General features: G+C 44.9%; 2 protein-coding genes across 2 annotated transcripts in view; one reads left to right on the top strand and one right to left on the bottom strand.

The window, feature by feature from the left end:
* Positions 1-9,916, bottom strand: part of atrnl1b (attractin-like 1b) — a 43,868-nt gene extending 33,952 nt beyond the window's left edge. The window contains exons 1-16 of the mRNA XM_061810869.1: positions 9,394-9,916; positions 8,446-8,529; positions 8,015-8,128; positions 7,616-7,744; positions 7,186-7,394; positions 6,171-6,345; positions 5,331-5,418; positions 5,005-5,266; positions 4,618-4,801; positions 4,056-4,210; positions 3,744-3,828; positions 3,459-3,673; positions 3,147-3,265; positions 2,896-3,028; positions 1,734-1,921; positions 46-259 (exon numbers count right to left, since the gene is read on the bottom strand). Of these exons, the coding sequence (XP_061666853.1) occupies positions 46-259; positions 1,734-1,921; positions 2,896-3,028; positions 3,147-3,265; positions 3,459-3,673; positions 3,744-3,828; positions 4,056-4,210; positions 4,618-4,801; positions 5,005-5,266; positions 5,331-5,418; positions 6,171-6,345; positions 7,186-7,394; positions 7,616-7,744; positions 8,015-8,128; positions 8,446-8,529; positions 9,394-9,674 (2,635 nt within the window). The 5' untranslated portion in view covers positions 9,675-9,916. The remainder of the gene's footprint in view (positions 1-45; positions 260-1,733; positions 1,922-2,895; positions 3,029-3,146; positions 3,266-3,458; positions 3,674-3,743; positions 3,829-4,055; positions 4,211-4,617; positions 4,802-5,004; positions 5,267-5,330; positions 5,419-6,170; positions 6,346-7,185; positions 7,395-7,615; positions 7,745-8,014; positions 8,129-8,445; positions 8,530-9,393) is intronic.
* Positions 9,917-14,986: 5,070 nt separating this feature from the next.
* The window catches only part of afap1l2 (actin filament associated protein 1-like 2), a 31,232-nt gene continuing 25,191 nt past the window's right edge, over positions 14,987-21,027 (top strand). Inside the window, exon 1 of the mRNA XM_061810870.1 lies at positions 14,987-15,259. Within this exon, the coding sequence (XP_061666854.1) occupies positions 15,244-15,259 (16 nt within the window). The 5' untranslated portion in view covers positions 14,987-15,243. The remainder of the gene's footprint in view (positions 15,260-21,027) is intronic.

Below are 21,027 nucleotides of genomic sequence, written 5' to 3'. Positions count from 1 at the left end.
ATTGAGAGAAACGAAATATACCCATGGAGTCCATGGCTCACTCACCCGTGGCTTTTTCGCAGATGAGGCCGTGCGCGGTGGCGGTGCACGGGTTGGCCCTGAGGCCCGACACCTGCGGCTCCTCCAGGTAGGCGCAGAAACCCGAGTCGCTGGGCTCGCCGGGCAGCCAACGCAGGCTGCTGTTGGTGAAAGGCGACATGTCCTCCCAGCCCCAGTACGACACGTTGATCTTCCTCAGGCCCACCCACGGCGACAAACGCTGGGGGCACACAAGAGATTTAACACGCCAAAGCCTCAGACCGCCGTGATTTTATGCAGCGGATAAACGGCCGCGACTGTCCTGCTCTGTTGCACCGTTTATAAACACATCGCATTTTATTCGGGGTTCTGAGAATGCCATTTAATAAAAGGGCAGAGGAAATAATTTCACAGATGATTTCTCCACTTGCCTTCAGGGCTCGAGTTTCAAATGTAAAAGGGGGGGAATGTCAGGATTGCGGAATGACAACAAACAACATCCTGAGGACTTGCAACAAGCATAACCAAGTCGAAATCAGGAGAGGGAGATGAGAGGGAGGAGCATTCATCAAGAGAATTGGGGAGTTGTTTGCGCGGGTAGAACTCTTCCCCAAGGACAAAATCGGCTTTAGGAGTAATTATCCTGGAATACCGTCTTCATTTAATTGTTAATACAGATTGGGCATGCTGCAAATGGAGAACACAAATTTGTCAAGGAAAACGTACACTTAATCTTAGTGACATATGACGTTTATTCCACTGCACAGTATCTCCTCAGCTACTGAGCTTTTTGCAGTGGCAGGTATTATGATTTCCAGCTCCTGGTCAGTCCCGACAAAACCATTTTAGTGTAGTCAATCACCATCACGTAGTTATATTATTGTCGATATGGTACTTTACCCTCCAGCATTACATTCCGGAATCTCCACTTTGCCGCAATGGCCTATTTTCAAGGCTGCCCTCAATCACCTTTTAGAAACTTTTTTTTTTCCCTCTTACAGCTTACAGTTGCCCACAGCCACAGAGGCGAGTTGGGAAATGCAGGAGGCGCTTGTTCTGACTGAGGTGTTCAAATGACCTTGGAATTTGCAGTTTAATTTTAAAGTGGGAAAACCCTACGAGAGACTCCAAGTTGAGCCATGCTGTGGAAAAATAGCAAGTGTGAGTTCTTATTCAGTGGCGCCTGAAAATACAAGTTTTTGCTTCACAGTCAATCGTAACTGAAAACACTCATATCTGAAGTAATTTTTTAACCCCCCCCTCCATTTAAATGAACTGAAATGCCATTAATCCATTCTAGATGAGATAAATCTCATCAATGGCATCTCAAGGTACTATTGTATAATAATCTATTTACATTTACACACAGTAACTGGCTTGTTTATATGGGCAGTTTGCATTTGGACATTATTAGAAGGTGTGCGATTTGACTATCACACAGGATTTATCCATCAAGAGCTAATTGTACAAAAAAAGAGAAGAAGTAGAGCGAAAGAATGAATAGGGTTTTGATAAATGGGATGTAAGGGAACTTGTTGCTGGTAATAGAATAACAGTCAACAAAATCTGCTGTTGGGTGCAGCATGAAGACAACCTGATTAAAATAAAAAATGTAAAAAAAAAAACAATCATCACAGTCAGTCACAAATTCAAAAGTGATAAAAACAACTCAAGTAAATTAAGCGGAATGCAAATCTAAAAAGGTTTCTGTCTACCTTGTCCTGCTGCTGCAGCTTCTTCAGCTCGTCCAGAACAAAATCCACCTGCTTGGCGGTGGTGAGCGAGGCAATGTTGCCGTGGAGATTCTTGCAGTAGTGCTGGGCGTTGTCGTAGCTCTCGCGGCTGGAGTTGATCCGCAGGCAGGCCTCACCCACCTGACTCCAGCCCTCGTTGCATTGCTGGGCTGCCAAGTGATGACAACTGTTAGCGTCTTTCTTTCTTTGTGTAGGATAAAAGAACACAAAACTGCTAAACAGACACTTTTTTTTTCCCCAGTCTGCCTGGGAATGTATCACATACACACGTGATTTACAGTTTGTACTTTGTGGTCAGAGGCGCCACAAAACAAATGACAACTAAGGGAACACCCCCCCTCCAAAAAAAAAAAAAAAAAAATATACAACTCTGTGGGATCCTGCATTGAGAAAGAAATTCAAATCTCTGGATACTATATTTTCTCAAATACTGTCATCTCTAATAGACACCATGTCCCAATTAATCACCGGTTGAGTCATCCACTTCACATCAGCATGAAAAGAAAAACTGTAGTTATCTCAGTCTCAAGAAATTATTGTTCACACACACGTACGTTACAGTTAACCGCTGAGCCCATTTGAACGCAATTGCTAATCGAAACAGCATGTGAACGGTAATTCAATTGCGGTGTTCTCGTGCAGTGTTATTATTCCTCATATGTTGCGCAGAAATGACGTCCTTAAAATGATGAATAGTACTGTCAAATGATAACTATGCAATGTTATGGTTCTTGTTTCTCTCTCAAAAAAAAAAATACAATCGGTTACAATTCCAATTTCACTTTAGGAAGTTAAAAAAAAAAAAAGGCATTTGTACAAATAAAGGCCTTCCTCCATCTGTAGTTGCTTAAATATCCAAAGCCACTATTAGGGTTGCGTCAGGAAGGGCATCCGGCGTAAAAATTGTGCCAAACATATGTGCGTTCATCTGAGATGACACGCTGTGGCGACCCCGAAAGGGACAAGCCGAAAGAAACTTACTTTTTTTACTAAAAACGACATTAAGCAGAATATCACAAAAGTCCTGAATTAAGATGAGTGCTAACTATCAACTTTAAACATTCCACTTCGCCGGAATAGTGACACTGGTTCACACTCCGAAAACTTTTGACCAAAGACAGACCCGGCAGAGCGTGGCACTCGGACTGGTTGTGGTCCCACTGACAGTTGACATTCAGCGAGCAGCTCTTGCAGTTGGCCATCTTGCTGCACACCTGCTCGTTGCGCACGGGGCACGCGGTGAAGTTCCTCACGTTCTAAGGTGAGAAAAGTACACACACGTGACGTTAAGGTCTAAAGAAGTGGAAAACGAGGCGTGATGGGTATGTCCACGAGGCAAGACGGCGCTCTGGCGACCCCTGTTGGTCTACTCACAACAGTGCAGTTGCTGCCGACTGAGATGCACTTCTTGTCGTCGCACCACTGGCACCCCTTGGTGTTGGCGGTGCAGCTGCCGCAGTCAGAGAAGCGGTAGCATCGCTCGTCCACCACAGCTGAATAAAAGAGAATAAGAACAGGGGTGAGGTTGAATTATTAAACTTAAATTCCAGGAGACTGTCAACTGGGAAGGAAGGTGGGGTTGACGCCAAAGAAAGCTGCATACGGTAATTTGGATACTGTGGCAATTATGAAAAAAATACAACTGGCATATTTTCACTATTCAAATGCGGGGTTAGTCCCTCCTACCTGGTTTTGGAGGGCAAAAAGGAGCACGCGTGAGGCTCCCTGTGAGCATACTGGCTTCCCATGGGAGGCAGTGGCCTCTGCTCCAGATGCACCGCACCCCCGGACCGGCCTTGGCGCAGCCTTCCTCCGTGGAGAAGGCCTTGCAGCTGGGCGGCCGGTACACGAGCACATCGTTGAGCAGGACGCCGGAGAAGCCGCCGAACACAAACATGGACCTGATGGGCGAAAGCTGTTAAAATGGGAAGCGTCCCTCTGGCATCCGTACACTTGTAGGCTGCGACTCACCCGTTGCTGACCGCCGCAGAGTGTCCGAAGCGATTGACGTCCCTGTGCAGGTCGGGCTTCGGCAGGACCCTCCATTCGTCGCAAGCTGAGAAGAAACAACATTTGAGGGAAGATTGGGCTCATGAATGTACTGTAATCATGAGTCATCTGTTATTTTCAGGAAAATTGTGATGAATGTTGATGCTTCAGAAAATAAGAACACAAGCAACGAGGGAGGGAAAATAAAACATTAACTGAATATAGCAAGCAAACATGATGATCCTGTCTCTTTCATTTGCGGTCTTTTGTATTCCCCAGAACGACGGATCGTACCGATGTCATACGCCAGGAAGTCAGCCGAGAAGCACTTGGCGCCGTTGCTTAGCGACGTGTCATTGTGCGTGTTGCCGCCGAAGACCAGCAGGGTGCCGCTGAGGAGCACGGTGGAGTGCAGGTAGCGGGGGAAGCCGCTCTCTCGCAGGATGAACCTACAACGTGCCGAAATGTTCGAAACGCTACATTTAAAAATGCCTGTAAATTCATCAAGTATGAGATCCTTTTAACAGGGTGAATTTAGGGATAAGCAACATGGCTGCTTTCTTGACATTTGGAAAACAATGTGGAAAAAAAAAAAACAACATTCTTTCTGCTCGTGTTGTGGTTCTGAGTGAACTTAAAGCTGCGGGTCATTTGTTGGAAAAAGAGGGGACGGAAAAGTTGTTAATTTGGCAACAAAGACTGCTAATGGAAACCATCTCCGCTCAGTTCGCAGCCGTGTCGAATCAATGAATAATCCTGAGCAATAACTCAAATTCACAGATAAAATCGTTTAATTGAGGAGCCCTACTTAGACCCCGGAAATAAATCAATCGCTATCACCCCTAAACAAACGTACCACGTCCGTGCGTTGACGTCGTAGCGATAGAGGTCGTCCACCAGGCCGAACTTGTTAGCAGGCAGCGCCTTGTACCCGCCGTGGACGTAAACGCTGCCGCTAGCTCGGTCATACGTGCTGGTGTGGCCGTAACCACCCTGTGGGACCGCTCCTTTCGTCTCCGGTACCATCCAACTGTTGCTCCCTGGAAGATGCATATAGAGATATGTCTGTAAATATCAACAATGAGTTCTCACTACATCAATATGTCTGACTTGAACATCGATCCTTGACACCAATTTATTACTTTACTATGAGAACAAGCATAACAATACTGTTGGGAAAAAATTGTTCTTTCTTCAACAAAATTTACAAGTAGTAGACTATAATTTCACCGCTAAGACTCACTCAGATTGTACTCCTGAATGTTGCTGATGTAGCTGTACATGGGCGAGTAGCCGAAAATGACGAGCATGACCACCTCGCCGCCGTCTAGGACGACGCAGTGCGCCGTGTGGCCCTCCACCGCGTACATCTGCGCCTGAGCGGCCGGGCCCGCCACGGGGTTCCGCCGCTGCCACGTGCGAGCGGGAATGTTGAACGCCCACAGCTCGTCCGTCACGTTCCCCCAGCCGGCCTCCAGCTTCCCGCCGTACATGTAGATGTCGTCCTGAGCGCAGGAGACGTACAAGGTGACGCTACCCTTCGGCTCGCTAGAATTGGTCAAGTGTTACCTGGTAGGAGGCGAGCGAGTGGCTGTATCTGGGCAAGGGGCCGCTGTTGATGGGCACCGTGTTCCAAATGCCGCTCTCCATGTTGTAGCTGCGAAGAAATAGCGCATTAAGCTACGTCACCCAGGACACAAAAAGAGAAAGGATACAAGTATCAGAATATTCCAACAACAAAATCTTTGACTCTGGTTGAAATTTTTTTCCCCACAATAATCATGGAATTATTATGAACCTGGTCTTGTTGCTATGCTTAAACAAGTAAAAAAAAAAAAAAAGTTAAAACCCTCTGAAAGTGTCAAAACTATAGAGGTCGCGCACGTGACGTCACCGTTTTCACGGCGCCATATTGACGGTCAAAAAGAGCTGCTCGACAGTTGAACCGGAGCAGAATATTCACAATCAATGCCCGAGACTTGTTGTCCTGTTGGTTGTTACAACAGAGGAGACAGATATTCAAAGAGATCATTCTATGGTATACCAGCTGAAAAGACCAGAAAAGTTAAGATTAAACGTGATGGATGGTGCCAGACCAAATACACACGACTGTGTAGCGGTCACTTCATTTCAGGTAAGAATTAGTCTTCTCAATCTCAAATTACCAAGAAGTATTTATCACGCCAAGTTGGCTCATTTGAGAGCAATGCGTTAAAAAGATGGCATCGTCTCCAACATACACGGAAGCGTGTTGCGGCCACACATTAAACTTCGGTAAACCTCTCCCCTACAGAATATGCATATGACGTCGGTGCACGAGCTCTATAGATTACCGTCTTTGTAAGGGCGTCATTTTTGCATTGGGTCTCTTTGGTGTACCTAATAAGGTGTCTGCTGAGTGTTGCTTACTTAAGTATCATCTGGAAGGAGGTGACATTGAAGGTATAGCCGCCCACCACCCACATGACCTTATCTTGCACCACGGCCCTGTGGGAGGCTCGACCCAGCGATGTGCCGAAGGGCTTGACGCTGGGCAACACCCAGAACGACTCGGTGGACGGCACGGTTAGGGAGCAGTCCGGGCCTGGGAGGGTTAATTCAGTCACAAGGTCATCGGCATGACAAGGCGACGGCTCACGACTGGCTTCAAAAAGGCTTTCCAGGATGACTTTTGACACACCCACCGATGACGTGGGTGGAGTGACAACATTGTAATTACGCAAGAATGCAAGAAGGAAATGACTGTAATATGCCGTTAAAACATCAGCCTTCAAGACGCACAAATTCTAATTGGGATTATAGTTATTTCATTTTATTTTGTAAGATTCATCCGATGTTAAATCCTGCAATGGAGTAAAACCTCAAACTAGCAATCCTCACTGCAGGGATGAGAATGACCAATTTTGGAAAAACACTGAAAATGTCTACCTTTGGTGAACATTTTTGTTTAATAAAACACAGTTAAATGGTGACGTCTGGTTACTTCTAACAGCGTAAATACGGGGCAATCGTAACATTCTGAAATCTTAAAATATGAGTCCTAACAACCAAAATAATTTTGACAAACTTCAGATGTAAAAATGTTGACTGACTGACTGAGTGAGTTTATATCAAACAGGCTACTGCACTTACAAGTTATACTTCAGAAATAAGTACACAAGTAATATCTATCTATATACACACACGTCATTATTAATAAACACCAAACGCAAACAGATAGCAATGCCGTTTTCTGCTATCACAGCTGTGACTAATTTCACGACGGGCGTTGCTGGTAGATGCTGGCGGCGGTCTTGATCACACCCCCCCCCCCAAAAAAAAAAAAAAATTCTCATCGGATTTACACATTCATTTCACAAAAATGAAATTTTCAGCTGAAAAAAAAACAAACTCAGAATTCTGCGAATCCGCGGAAAATTCTCACCTTGCCAGCTGTCGTTGCAGACACACAGCTTCTCGCCGGTGAGGTCGCAGTAGCCGTGGTCGGGGCTGCCGCAGTTGTTGCGGCAGTACGGTATGTCGCAGGCCTCCCCTTTCCAGTACTTGTCGCACTCGCAGTACACGCGGCTGGCGGCCGAGTTGCCCGGCGTGCACTTCCCGTGGCCCGAGCAGTTGTTTGGACAGGAATTGATCCTGGACACAAACACACCATCGTCGACATAAACATTTACCATATCCAATAATAATAATTTGCCTTTCTGCGTGACCTTATCCACTTTTCGCCGACATGTGACCAGATGCAGAACGAAAACACTCTTGAGTATTTTATCAATCCACACCGATCAGGTCCAAAGATTGGACAGTGTGAGGCTAGCCTGCCGTCGTTGGCTAGGACGGAAGAGTCGAGCACTCACGAGTAGAATATTTCGAATCCTGTCAGGTTGTAGGCAGCGTCGCTGAAAAAGTGAAGCAACGCGTAGCCCGACGTCGTCTCCACCTCGGGGACGGTCTCGTTCCCTCGCACCTCCGGGACAATGAGGCCACTGTGAACAGAGGCAAAAACATAACCTTAGGTAGATTTTTATATAAAGTACACACAACTACAAGTCACTACTGTAGCGTGTGTTACATTTATTTGCTGTGGATAAAGAATATATGCCTCTGGATAGTGTTATATTGTCTGTCTGTATGTGCTGCGCCACCATTTTATTGAAATATCTGTTGCTTTAAGTGCTTTCACATTTTTTTACAGCCTTTATCTATTTATTTATTTATTTATTTATTTATTTGTTTGTTTATTTTGGGGGCCTCACCTGAAAACGGCAACCAGGGGAGCGTATACGGAGTCCCCATCATAAATGTACATGTGGTCCCAGCTGCATTCCGTGGCAAAATGGTTGAAGCGCAAGCGAAGCACGGCATTGGGGCTGGAAAAAAAAAAATGCAGAGGGGATATTTTATTTTTCAAATGTTTATTTACAGAATGCTACTTGTAAATCTCAACGTAATGCAACCAAATGCTAGACCAAGATAAAGCGGCAGAAAACTGAATGAAGAGCAACTGCGGTCAGTGTTCTTGACAGCAACACCCTTGTCCTCACAATGCCCGCGGTTGCCGCGGATGTGCCGGCTCGCCGACGTCACCGCTCCGTCTCTCTGAGTCACGGCCAATTAAAAAAGAGGGCGCTTCATAACAGAACACCGTGCGGCTCGACTTTTGAACGTCAGTCAACGCAATACTTACTAGCCCTCGATAAGCCAAGTGCATTTCGTTTTGTATTTGTAGTTGATCGGACCGTCCGTCAGGAATCCCGAGGGCTCGGTCAACCTGGGGAGGGTGGAAAGTCGTGTTTAGAATTTGGAAGGGGGGAAAAAAAAAAAAGGGATGTAAGATAACAAAATGTAGAAAATAAGCTTTGCAAATGCACAGTACACTCTGTCTCAGACGCTGTTATCTCCTCTGGCGCCATATAATGCACAACTCCAGTAGTTAAATGACTATTAGAGATAGCGTTCTGCCATTAAACATCCCATTCAAGAAGCTGCAGCAATTAAAAAGTCTAAAAACCGGCAACCCCTGCAGGGATCACACCAAAAGACAACTTGTGCTGTGTTACGCTTTTGTATAATTATTGGGGGGTGTTGTGGCGAGATCACTTTAATAAAGGTTGACAAATTATACACCGAAGGCTACTTGGACATCTCATCACCAACCCGTCCCTTGTGGTGTTGTCATAAAAAAAAACAAAAAAAAAAAATCCACCGTGACCACCGGAGCCACGGTCATTTGGGGTTTCCGAAAAACAAAAGAGTTCTTACTTAAAACAACGTGTATTGGAATTCTTTAAATTGTGATAAAATAAATAAACGGCCCCAAGCTTGCAGCATCTCGGGGGAATGTCCGATGACAAACCCAACTCATGTCAGGAGCCTCCATTACTTCCTGTTGGCCAATTTCGCCATATTTCCGAAAGATAATTTTGACAGTATAATTGTTCTGTTTTCCGTGGTAAAATATCTGTAAAATTCACATGATGGCATCCCAAAGACGATTAAAAAAAAACCCTCGACCATTATTTTAGCATATTATGTATTTACAATTCTTTATGTTTGGGTTGTGTTTAAAGGGCCACTTTCTCAAGATAAAATGCCATTGTCGTTTGTTTTTGTGACGTCATTAAGGTGAACTTACCTGAACCTGCCCTGGCAATGTTGACACTGGTCTCCCACCCATCCTGGCTCGCACACGCAGGACCCGTTGAGGCATTTCCCGGACAGACACGATTTGTCACAGCCTTTGGGCGGCGTGGCGCCGGAGAACGCGACCAAGTGGAGCAGAACCCACACGGCCACCAGGCATCTCCCGGCCGGATCCATTCCGGCGATTGACCCGAACAAAACCGAGAAGCAGGAGCTGTCGGACAGTGCTTCAAGTAAGACTAAAAGTTCTGCATTTTCAAATCCGGACTGCATACAAAGCTGGTGGACGGGGGGGGGGGGGGGATAAATGAGTCGAGTGAAATGTGAATTCCCTTCAATGCTTCACTTTAACGTCTTGTCGGTGAAAAAGCGACCAAAAAGAGTCAAACATGGATGGAAAAGGGGCTTTTCGAGCTAAGTTAGCCTCATCTGTTAGCCTGTTTAGCTCATCCGCAGTGTCCCGGCATTGATTCGCGGACGCTCGCTATCTTTTGCCTTTCTCTCCGTTTCAGATAGCAGCCATGTTTTAACGCGTCAACAAGCCCCAAGACAGCCCACGGGGGGAGCCGTGGCACGCCGCGAGGTCTTCCACAAGCCGTCGGATGCCGTCCGCCGGAGAACAAAGCCTCGAAGCGCTCCCCCCACCACCACCAACAGCAACACCCGCCCCGGCACCAGCGAGAGGGCTGCGATCGCCTGCATGGATGTCGGAGCTCCGGGGAGGAGGAGGCTGTACTCTCGCCGACTGAAAGCGGGGCGAGGGGAGCACTTCGAGCGGTTGTGTTTGAGCCCACTCGCTCCGATTCCTGCCGCTGGTTAGCCTCTTCGAACGTCCACTCGGCTTCCTCGGTGATTCATTGTATTCCTGAATGAGCGAGTGACCTGCGGGGTGGGGGCAAAAACAAGCAGCGTTGTTGTTTTATAAACTGACGGAAAAAAAATTGGCAGCAAACGCGTCTCCAGACAGCTCAGGTTGGCAAAACGCAGCACCGAGTGCGCATGCGCAATGGACAACGACTCCCATTTAAAGGGATTGCGCGTCTTTTTTTTTTTTTTTTTTCCAAAAAAATGTCTTTCTAGGTCAACAAAAACTGGGGAAACACATCTTTGTACAAATGTGAACTTTTATTGCCTTGATTGGATAGTTGTATATTTTTATATTTGGTGCGGACCTGAAACGAACGACAAGCAGCGAAAAGGACTGAAAACGAGCACACGTACTCTATCGATTAAAACGGAATTGTCTACTATATTCTCACCAAAAGATGGCAGTGTTAAACAGTTTTTTTTACAAGACCTTGCCGCAAAACATAATACATTTTAATTAGCTTTCTTTAGCCTTGTTTCACTTTGCTGTCTATAGCCAGGTCGAAATGAAATGAAATGAAAAATAAATGAGAATCCTTTCTCAAATTGTACACCCGGATAAATAAAAGATGAAACAAAAACAACGTTTTACTTTATAATTTTACTCTATTTCTCAATACAATACAGATCACAAAAGCCATTTTAAACAAAAATGAAAGACTGGCCATTGAATAAGTAGTGAAGTAAAATCTATACCTCATTTCATGGAAAAATTCATACAATATTTCAACTCAAATTTATTTTCATAGCACCACAATTTATAACGCAGTAATTAAATTATGCAAATGGTTGTTACTTTTCTATCAGTGACTGGCTGGCCCCGCCTCCTGCTTGAAGATAGCTTGGAAAGGCTCCAGCACTTCCATGACCCTTGTGAGGATAAGCACCTCTGATAATGGATGGATAGATTATACTCTAATGTACATTTGGTACATTTTTAGTCTATTTCCAATTAAGTAAAACAAAAAAAAATCTGAGTTAAAAACACCAAATACACTTCATGAAATTGGTCATTAAATCAATACAATAATTTCCGATTGTTGCTGCAGTTAATTACATCCATCCATCCATCCATCCATTTTCTTAGCCACTTATCCTCACAAGGGTCACGGGGAGTGCCGGAGCCTATCCTAGCTGTCAGCGGGCAGGAGGGGGGGGGGTACACCCTGAACTGGTTGCCAGCCAATCGCAGGGCACATAGAGACAAACAGCCGCACTCACAATCACACCTTGGGGCAATTCAGAGTGTCCAATTAATGTTGCATGTTTTTGGGATGTTGGAGAAAACCCACACAGGCAAAAGGAGAGAACATGCAAACTCCACACAGGCGGGGCCGGGATTGAACCCAGGTCCTCAGAACTGTGAGGCCAACGCTTTACCAGATGGGATCCACCGTGCCACCAGTTAATTCTAATTATTTTACATTTTTTTATCTTCTGACAAAAGAATCCCAGGTCCATCTTTGCTGTGTGGGGCTGTGTATGTTTCCCTCTGTGCTTGCGTGGGTTCTCTGCCGGTACTCTGGCTTCCTCCCTTTTTTCCAAAATTAAGACAAAAGCGGCCCAGAAAAATGGATGAACGGTCTTTATTATCCCAGCCATCATCCAAGAAGTTTATGACTCATTTAAAACAAAACATCTGTCATCCTAAGAGCATCACGAGGCGTAGCCAACATTTTCTCACACTGAAGCCCCCCCCCCGCTATTTTCCAGCAGGGTTAACGGCAAAGCAAAACCAATATTATTGCGCCGTTGCTCTTCTCATCTTTGCAAGGTGTTTGTGTGTTTTCTCGCTCTCGACGTTCCCCAAACAACAGGGAGGCGGCCGAAAGAGACACTCCGTTGGGTTTTCTTTGGAAATTCCCAGACGGAACAGTCAGCGGAGGCACCGCATTCAATGAAAATGCCGAAATGAAAAGCTGGGGAGGTGGGAATGCGGGTGCGGGGTGGGGGCTTTTCTTTTCAATGTACCAGCTTGGCTGAGGCCCACCAATCGACGAGGTTTTGGTGCTAATTTGGCGTCCGTTCACTGACCTTTGAACTGTGCTTCACTGGAGAGGAATGCTCTTGATGTTACAATCGCGAGCGGAAAAAAAGGCACAAAGTGACGCACCTTTTCACACAAAATGTTACAACTACCCCCACCCACCCCCCGCGCTCCTACATAGACAAACAGCAGTGAGTGTAAATCACCGACTGTATTCTAAAAAAAAAAAAAATACAACTTTTCAGACTCGACGCCACCCAGGGCAGCCCGAGCTCCTCCAAAGGTCTGCTGCACTCCAGGAATTCCCCTCGCAGGATTATTAACAAGACACTTTGTCTGCTGTGGACAGAGGGCGGGGAGGGGCGTGGTGGGGGTGGGGGGGGGGGAGAAAGGCCAAGACCACCCTCCACTTGTAGCTCACGCTGAGACTTCATCATCATCATCGTCGTCGTCATCTTACCAGGCGGCAGGGAAGGAATCGCTTGCCACGAGCTACATGCACTCGTTCTGAGAAAGGGGAACATTTTATTTTTGTTTGTTTGGAGACAAAAAATTGGTCTCTTGTCTTGAAATGAAATATGAAGTTGGAGAGGTAAAATGTGATAAAATTATAAAACATACCAATCGGTATTTGAATACCATCAACACTTTTCCATTGTAAAACTTCATCCATCCATTTTCTTTGCCGCTTATCCTCACGAGGGTCGCGGGGAGTGCTGGAGCCCATCCCAGCTGTCACTGGGCAGGAGGCGGGGCACACCCTGAACTGGTCGCCAGCCAATCACAAGGCACATGGAGACAGACGACAGCCTCACTCACAATCACACCTAGGGTCCAATTAATGTTGCGTGTTTTTGGGATGTGGGAGGAAACCCACCCAGGCACTGGGAGAACATGAAAACTCCACACAGGAGGGGCCGGGATCGAACCTGGGTCCTCAGAACTGTGAGGCCAACGCTTTACCAGCTGATCCACCGTGCCCTCAGTGTACAACTCAACATGGTAAATCCAGTTGACTGCATATATTTAAAATATATTTTGCCATTTCTATCACACATGACAGTGGCACCGCTGGAAAGCGCTGGCGTACACTCAATTGCATATTCATCCATAGCTTGCGCTTCTATATTGTACAAACAAAACTTCCAAGTACTTCAAATGTAGGGGGACAAAAAAAATCTCCTCAGTGGAGCATATTCAAACATGCTGCCGTGTTTTGTACGTGTGCAAAGAACAAAGTTGCGGACCTCGGCGGAGTCCGTGGGAGCGCAGCGAGCGGGTGGAGGAATGACAGGAATGTGCAGGAACACAACGAAGCCCAGAAGATGGATGAAAACGCACGACGAGCTCGGTCGAAAAGAGATCCGAGCCTCCCACCACACCTCGCGCGTTCCGGGGCCTGTGGTGGGGATTTAAGTTACGTGGAGGAGGAAAGGGGGAAGTGTCAGGTGCTGTGATGTCAGCCGGTGTTGGTTAATTATTTTCTGTTCTGTTCAAAGCTCGTGGATAAAAGATTTCCATCCAAAAGAAATCCATCACAATGCACGTGACGATGGTGCCAGTAGTCAGTATCATGACGCCGAGGCTGTCTTGGACATCTTAAAAAGGAATATGCCCGGATTTAAAGAACACGACGTTAATCTCTTTTTGTTTTGTGGTTCGAAATCTGCACATGTAAGTGAAATAATAATGTGAATTCTAATATGTAATAAAAAAAAAAATTGGTGTATCCATCCATCCATCCATCCATCCATTTTCTTCATTGCTTATCTTCACGAGGGTCGCGGGATTATTGAAATAGTATTAAATAAAATTCCAATGTTTACCATGACATTCATGTTTTAATGATGGAAATAAAATGCTAAATAGAAAAACAATACAAATAACAGCTAGATGTAATTGATAAGTTTTTTTTTTTAAAAAGGGGATTCTTATATATGCAGATTCAGTTTCTACATAAGTTTTTAATATGATTAATATTCAGGTAATTCAATATTTTTTTACAATAACAATGCGCAAGGATCCAGGAATGCTTACTTAGCTTTTGAGAATTTTATTTTAGTTAATTCGGAAAACTGCATTCTCGTGCTAGTGAGCAAATTTCAAATCAAATCTATTGAAAATACATGCGGTGGATCCCAAAAATTTTTTGAGCCCGTTAGGAATATTAGACCAAGATAAATAATTTCAAAATATTTCCACCATTAATTTAGCCTACAACCTGTACAACTCAATAAAAAAAATGATGGGAAGTAAATATATACAACTGAGAAAAATAAAACCTTCAGGCTTTTGCTAGAAAATCAAACAAATGCAAGGAAAAGCCTAGTAAAGCATTTGAAAATGTATTTGGGGTAAATCAGAGAAACTTTAAAATGTGACAGGTGTGTGATGACCCACCAATTAACATTATGATTAAGGTGAAAGGCAGTCATATCCCCAGTTCTAAGCAGGTGTGCACACTTATGCAACCTCATTGTTTTTAACAAAGTTGGGGGAAAGTTTTTTAAATTTCATTTTTTTCCACAAAAACTTGGCATTTTAACATGGCTGCGTAAACCTTTTTTGTTTTTTTTTTTTAACCTCCAGATGGATTTAAAACTGTCTCCACACAAGTAAGCGCCAGCACAAAGGCAAGGCTCGTCTTTATTTTCTCATGGGACACGCTTGGACTTTAACACAAAAGGGGAGTTTCCGAGCAGTTTTAGTGTGTGTGTGTGTGTAGATGCTGCAGACACGGAGAAGGAGGAGTAAGCAGCGAGCGAGCGAGGGAAGTGCGCTACTCACCACATTGCGCAGAGCGGGAGAGGACGCGGTGAGCGGGGCCCGTCGCCATCCGACCCAGTCGTGTGTTTTCCGGGGCTTAGCGAAGCCAGCCGGGTGGTCCAGGCGAGACGGCGGCTGCGAGAGGGTCATCCGCTCTTGTCCGAAAACTTTTGGGAGAGTCGGCTTGCATGAGTGGAGCGGGACGCCTCGGGACAAGACGGAATGGACAAGCACAAAGGTAAGGAGAAAGGGAAAGTCGGATTAAGTTTCTCACGTGCGGTCGAAAGATGCCGAGGTGAAGGAATAATGAAGGAAGAGGTGTCAAAATCGAGAGAATGTCACGCTTTCTGCTGCAACTCACAGTAAACCTGCGATACCTCTGATGTGTGCGCCAACCGCCACCTGGGGGCAGTATAAGATGGACATACTGATAAACTGAATAAACAGTATCGCTCCACTATTGGCTTCTCAGTGAGGCAGTCACTGATATATCGTCTGTCCACGAGTGTTGCTGCACCATTGGCGTTCTTCACTTAAAGGATTCTAAAACGGCAGCTATCGATGCTAATTATTACCATTTCAATGTCATTTTCCATGCTATGTTAGCATTAAGCTAATGGACCTTTGTTTAGGCAACCTATGGTTATTTTAAATGCATATTTTAATCCTCAACGTGTTTTATCTTTAGTTTGACAGCACACTTCAACTGGGGTGGGCGTTAAATAGCGTGACGTCACTTATTTTGATATGCTGCTCACTATTTTCCGCTTGTTGTAAAGTGACACGAATTGACCTCACCATACGGCACTTGTATCAAGTTTGGACTCATAAGTCAAGAGCAAAAATAATTGCCCGGTCGACGGCTCCTATCTCAAGGCACCACGCTACGTGTAAAATAACCAACCTTTGTCCATCCATCCATTTTCTGAGCCGCTTATCCTCACGAGTGCCTCAGGAGTGCTGGCGGGAGGCGGGGTACACCTTGAACTGGTTGCCAGCCAATCGCAGGGCACATTGAGACAAACAGCTGCATTCACAATCACATCTCGGGGCAATTTAGTCTCCAATTGATGCATGTTTTTGGGATGTGAGAAGGAAACCGGAGTGCCCAAAGAAAACCCACGGAGGCACGGGGAAAAACGTGCAAACTCCACACAGGCGGGGCCGGGATTTGAACCCCGGTCCTCAGAACTGTGAGGTCGACGCTCTGCAGCTGCACCCGTCGTGCTGCCGTGATAAAATAGTGGCAATTAAATATTTGAATGTACAACTATTGACGAATTTACGTGAAGCAGTTCCGTAAATATGGTGGAAATTACAACTTCAGTAGAGACTCCCCCCCCCCAAAAAAAAAGACCAAAATCTATTTAACACTATTTGTGGTGGGCGGGGCCTAGTCCCAGTGCATTGTGCTTTGCGATGGATAAGAAACAATTTTTAGGAAAAAAAAAGCAAAAATAAATAAATATTCAATAATATACTTTTGGAAAAACACCGCAAGAGTCTTTCAGCTCAAAAGGAACAGCGTCTATGTTTTATTTTTGTAGAAATATGAACTATCCTGGCAATTTATTCCTGTGGTATGATGCAAAATTTTGCTTCTTTGAGCATTTTTGTCTTTTTTTTCCCCACTTACATACTTTTTTTTTCTTCTTTGTTTTCTTTCTTTTCCCCCCACTAAAGTAAAATGCCCCGCAAAGTTGTTTGAACTTTTTGGCCAGCGATCAATTCCAATAGCGCTAACATTGTTCCGGACGCATTCCTCGCATTCCCGTGGTTATTATTTGCCCATTCGGGATGAGCAAGGCCGGCAGTTTTTACGCCGCGTTTCACTTCCCTATCGGCCTGATTCGCTGATGGAAAACTGAAGTCTCCGCAACGGGGGACACGATTGCAGAAAGTTGTTTGGAGCGATGGGTGGAGGGGGTCGTTTTTGATGGACGCACCGGTTTCCCTTTTCCTCCCTCGACCGGTCCAGAACAATGTCCAGCAGTCAAACCGGACCAGGACTGGGAAGCTTTGAAAGAGACAAAAGTGACTTCAACTGTGTTTACTCCCACTCGCTGCGTGCGCGCGTGTCAATGGGGCAGTGTCGGAAGAGGCCAAATCCTTCATGTTTTTTTCATTTCTTTCATGTTTTTTCATTAATGGAGGACGGGGTTGTCTAAGGGGAACTTGATGATCGAGTATGAGCATCTGTGGGCTCTTTATGAGAGTCGCTAAGCAAAATTTGCACGCCGGGCCAGATCAATAGCGCTTACCCACCCTGACTCGCGTGTGAATATTTTTCAAGATAATAATGTGAGCATTGCAAGATATTACATTATAATATAATAGATTTACTGTGGTCACGACCTGCCAATCACAAGGACGTCCCCCCAGGCCCCCTATAATAACATGCTTGATAGGATACGCTGGCCTTAAAGTTGGCAACGAGCGTCACTTGTTGCCGAGTAAAACAAGTGACGGACGCGAGGTCATGCTAAGTGCAGGAAAATGAAAGTGCGCTCTGAGTCATGGATTGAAATAACAGTTGAGGTTGAAAAACATTTTTTTTTTCCTTTTTCCTCAACGGTCAGTGAAACCTGGTAAACATTCTGGGGGAGGAGAGGGGCGAGGGGAGCGGAGGAGGGGGGGGGGTGGCAAGCGGGTGGTGAGATGACAAGGCTGCGCATTGTTCGGGACGACGGATTGGTGGGTTGCTTCTCGAAACCTGCAGGTTTCAGTGCAGGGGAGGGAAAGGGCGCTCTCCTTCTCACACATCCACCTGCAACACCATTTTTTTCTTTTCATTTTTTTTGGGGGGGGGCATCAGCACTTTTCATAGCAAAGAATTAACTCTGCATACTCAGTGGGTGGGGGAAAAATAACATTTTTGCCACTTTTGTCAATCGCCGATGATGAGGGTAAAGTTTCACCGCATCCTGCAGATGGCCCCGTTTTCCCCAATTATTATTATTATTATTTTTATTTCCATTTAATGCAGAGCAGGACTGCAAAAATAAGATCAACATGGTCGTCAAATTTTGGAACTCAGAAGCTACATTTGATGTTTAAAATAGAGAAATTATTCTTCAAAGTAAAGAAAAATGAGTTAAAATACTTGAAATAGTAAAAATAAAAATTCACATTTTTAAAAATTGTTTTGTTTAAAAATAATTTTTCCTTAAAAATAAATTAATAAATTAAGGAGGGACTCTGGGTATTTTAGAAGCCACTGGCAATGATCGCCCCATTCATTGAGACTGCACCCTGGTATTTTTGGACTTTCCACTTTCCACGTATGAAGTTATGAATAAATAAATTCATTCATAAAAAAAGAGGCCTAAAGCTGTTTATTGCCACTCGTAGTTGAGGTTTCCTGCCAAACTAATAAAAACAGAATTATACAATTTGTAGGTTTGGCTTCAGTTGGCCTCGCTAAGTTGCTAACAAATGATACAAATAGCCTCCATTTGGGACTCCGAGCTTAAGGCGAGAAATATTTGAAAAGAAACGGTGCATCAACTCATGTAGACAGTCAATACTCACGGAAATGTATTCTTCATTCCCCGCAATAAACAATCACAGCTTACTGAGTCACTCCCGGCAGTTGTGAAACTCGTCTTTTGTTTGTGCCTGCATGACTGCATTATAATGCCCCCTGGTGGTCAAGTTCCGGATACCAGACGGTGCTGCAATTAAATCGAGAAGCACGAAATGTTATTTTAACTCGATTTAATTACCATTTGTTGTTATAAAGTACAATTTTATACAGTAATATTTTTCTTATTAAAAAGCATATTACATTTGAATTGGGGTTTTTCGAGGAGGGGGTTGGTGGAACATATCAATTCGAACGGGAAAATACGATTTGATTCTTTTGCACGGTACGTGTGGTCACGGAACAAATTAGATTTGTATCTCAAGGCACCACTGTAAAAGATTAGAGATTTGATTTGGACTCATTAAAACATGTGATTGGAAATGTGTTATTACAGCTAAGTACAGATATATGACCAAGCAAGAGTGTACGAGTTGATTCGTGACTTCCTGAACCCACGTAACGACTCGATTTGCTTGATTTTTTGCAGCAATAACTCGGGACTAGCTAAGGTTAAGACTTGAGACTTATAAGTTGCAGATACGTGACAGTAAGATAAACTCTGTAAAGTAGGCCAAGGCATTAAGCCTCACTTGAAAGTGTGTCAACGCCCCAACGGGGGTTGGGGGGGGGGGGGGAAGCACAGGTAATTTGGGGGAAGCTGGAGCGCTCCATAAAAAAAATGATGAAAAGGAAGACGGTCTTCCCGGACCCTGGCAGGGGGTTGGGCGGGAGGGGCGTGGGGCTCCTGCTAGTTTACTGGCAACAGAAGCTCGCATCTTGCGTCGTTTCTCACCGGGTATTCTTTTGAAGGCGTGCACTGGCTCCCCGCGGGCCCCCGACGGCCGGTCATCAACCTGATGATCAGTGCGCAAAAGGCCATTTATGTAGATGGGGACGAGGGGGGGGGGGGGGGGCAATGTTGCTAGTTAGTTTTTATTTGTCAGGGGCTGCTTCTAGTCTTCGCCTGTAAAAGGGGCTCTTTTGAGACAGGCGTTAACCCTTTCGCTACCCGCTCGGCCAGTCAAAGTAGACGTCAGCGGAAACCTACTTTCAGCTCGTTCTAATTTCAACGACACCTTTTTCACACGCGAAATAACTTCAAGCGGTTTGCGCGTCGCAGGATGTCACACGGATCCTGTTTTGTGGTCACGATGGCCACTTTTCTCATTGACAGCAGTGATGGCTTTTTTTTTTTTTTTCGCGGTCCCACAGGCACGTAAAACAATACAACCACTCTCGTTGCCACGCTCGCTCGCTTTCACACGCTCATGCAAAGTCAAATAAAAAGCGAAACGCATTTGGTGCGATAAAATAAAATAAAATTTGATTGATATCGTCACTATGCTTGATATCTCAGTGGCCAAATCATTTGGTAAACTTAATCGAATGGGATCCAATCCAGAAGCCAAGTTTTGAGGAGTATTATTTGACAATGTTTACAGTATGTTTATGGGTTATTGAGCACCGCTGCACTGCATTGCACTGTACAGATAATCAATACAGTATTTAGGTTACATACACGAGTCCTAAAATTGCAAACGGCTCGTAGGAGGATGCCGCAAACTCCAACCGCGACAGCGAACGTGTGCTGCATATTTTTGGATGATGCGTTGAGGGGAAAGAGGAAAAAAAAACACTGCGGGAAAGAAGCGGAGAAGGAGCAACGCGATTTGGAACAACTACACTGAAATTACAATGTTACTATTATTTGCTCAAGTGAGAAGATTTAGACGCTACTTTTGACTTGCGGCTTTATTGTAATCACCACGTCCTCGCTGCACATGAGCATTATACACGGGCGTCTTTCACAAACTGCTATTATTCCCTTCCATTGTGATGCCGCGCGCCTACAAATGCTGATTATAAGTATTATGTATATATATTTTGAGGATTTGCAGTTCATCTGTTTTTATAGATTGGATTTCCGGCCGGGTGAATCGTGATAAATTTTCATACATTTTAATCTGGATTTTTAGATTAGAACCCACATGCCAAAGGTGCGGGGAGAGAAGAAAAAGTTGATGCGAGAGATGACTCACTTTCACTCTACTGCAGCTTATGATTATTTGACTAAAAGTTTCCATGCTGAAAATTGAAGTCTCGGATGAGAAACCTCGATCTTAAAATATAAAAACGGGAATTGGGCAGGAGTGACTTTGAGACGCGATTGATATGCAAATGAATTGGACGCAAATGACAGAATCGCGGATGACTTTCGACACGTCCCCAGAAACCCCGCTAGGACGGAGCCGTGTCTTTTGCCAAACAAACAATGGCGGTCAAGTAAGTGTTTAAACTTTCCACCAAAGGCCTCCATCCAAGCCAGTTTTTCAAGCCAGACAGGAACAAACAAGACGCGAGGCGCCTTCGGGTCACCGGAATGAGTCAAATATAAACTATAAACTTCTTCTTGGGAGATT

The sequence above is a fragment of the Syngnathoides biaculeatus genome, chromosome 22, assembly GCF_019802595.1.
Source record: "Syngnathoides biaculeatus isolate LvHL_M chromosome 22, ASM1980259v1, whole genome shotgun sequence".
Lineage (NCBI taxonomy): Eukaryota > Metazoa > Chordata > Actinopteri > Syngnathiformes > Syngnathidae > Syngnathoides > Syngnathoides biaculeatus.
The sequence above is the reverse complement of the archived record's forward strand: the minus strand, read 5'-3'. Positions and strand labels throughout refer to the sequence as shown.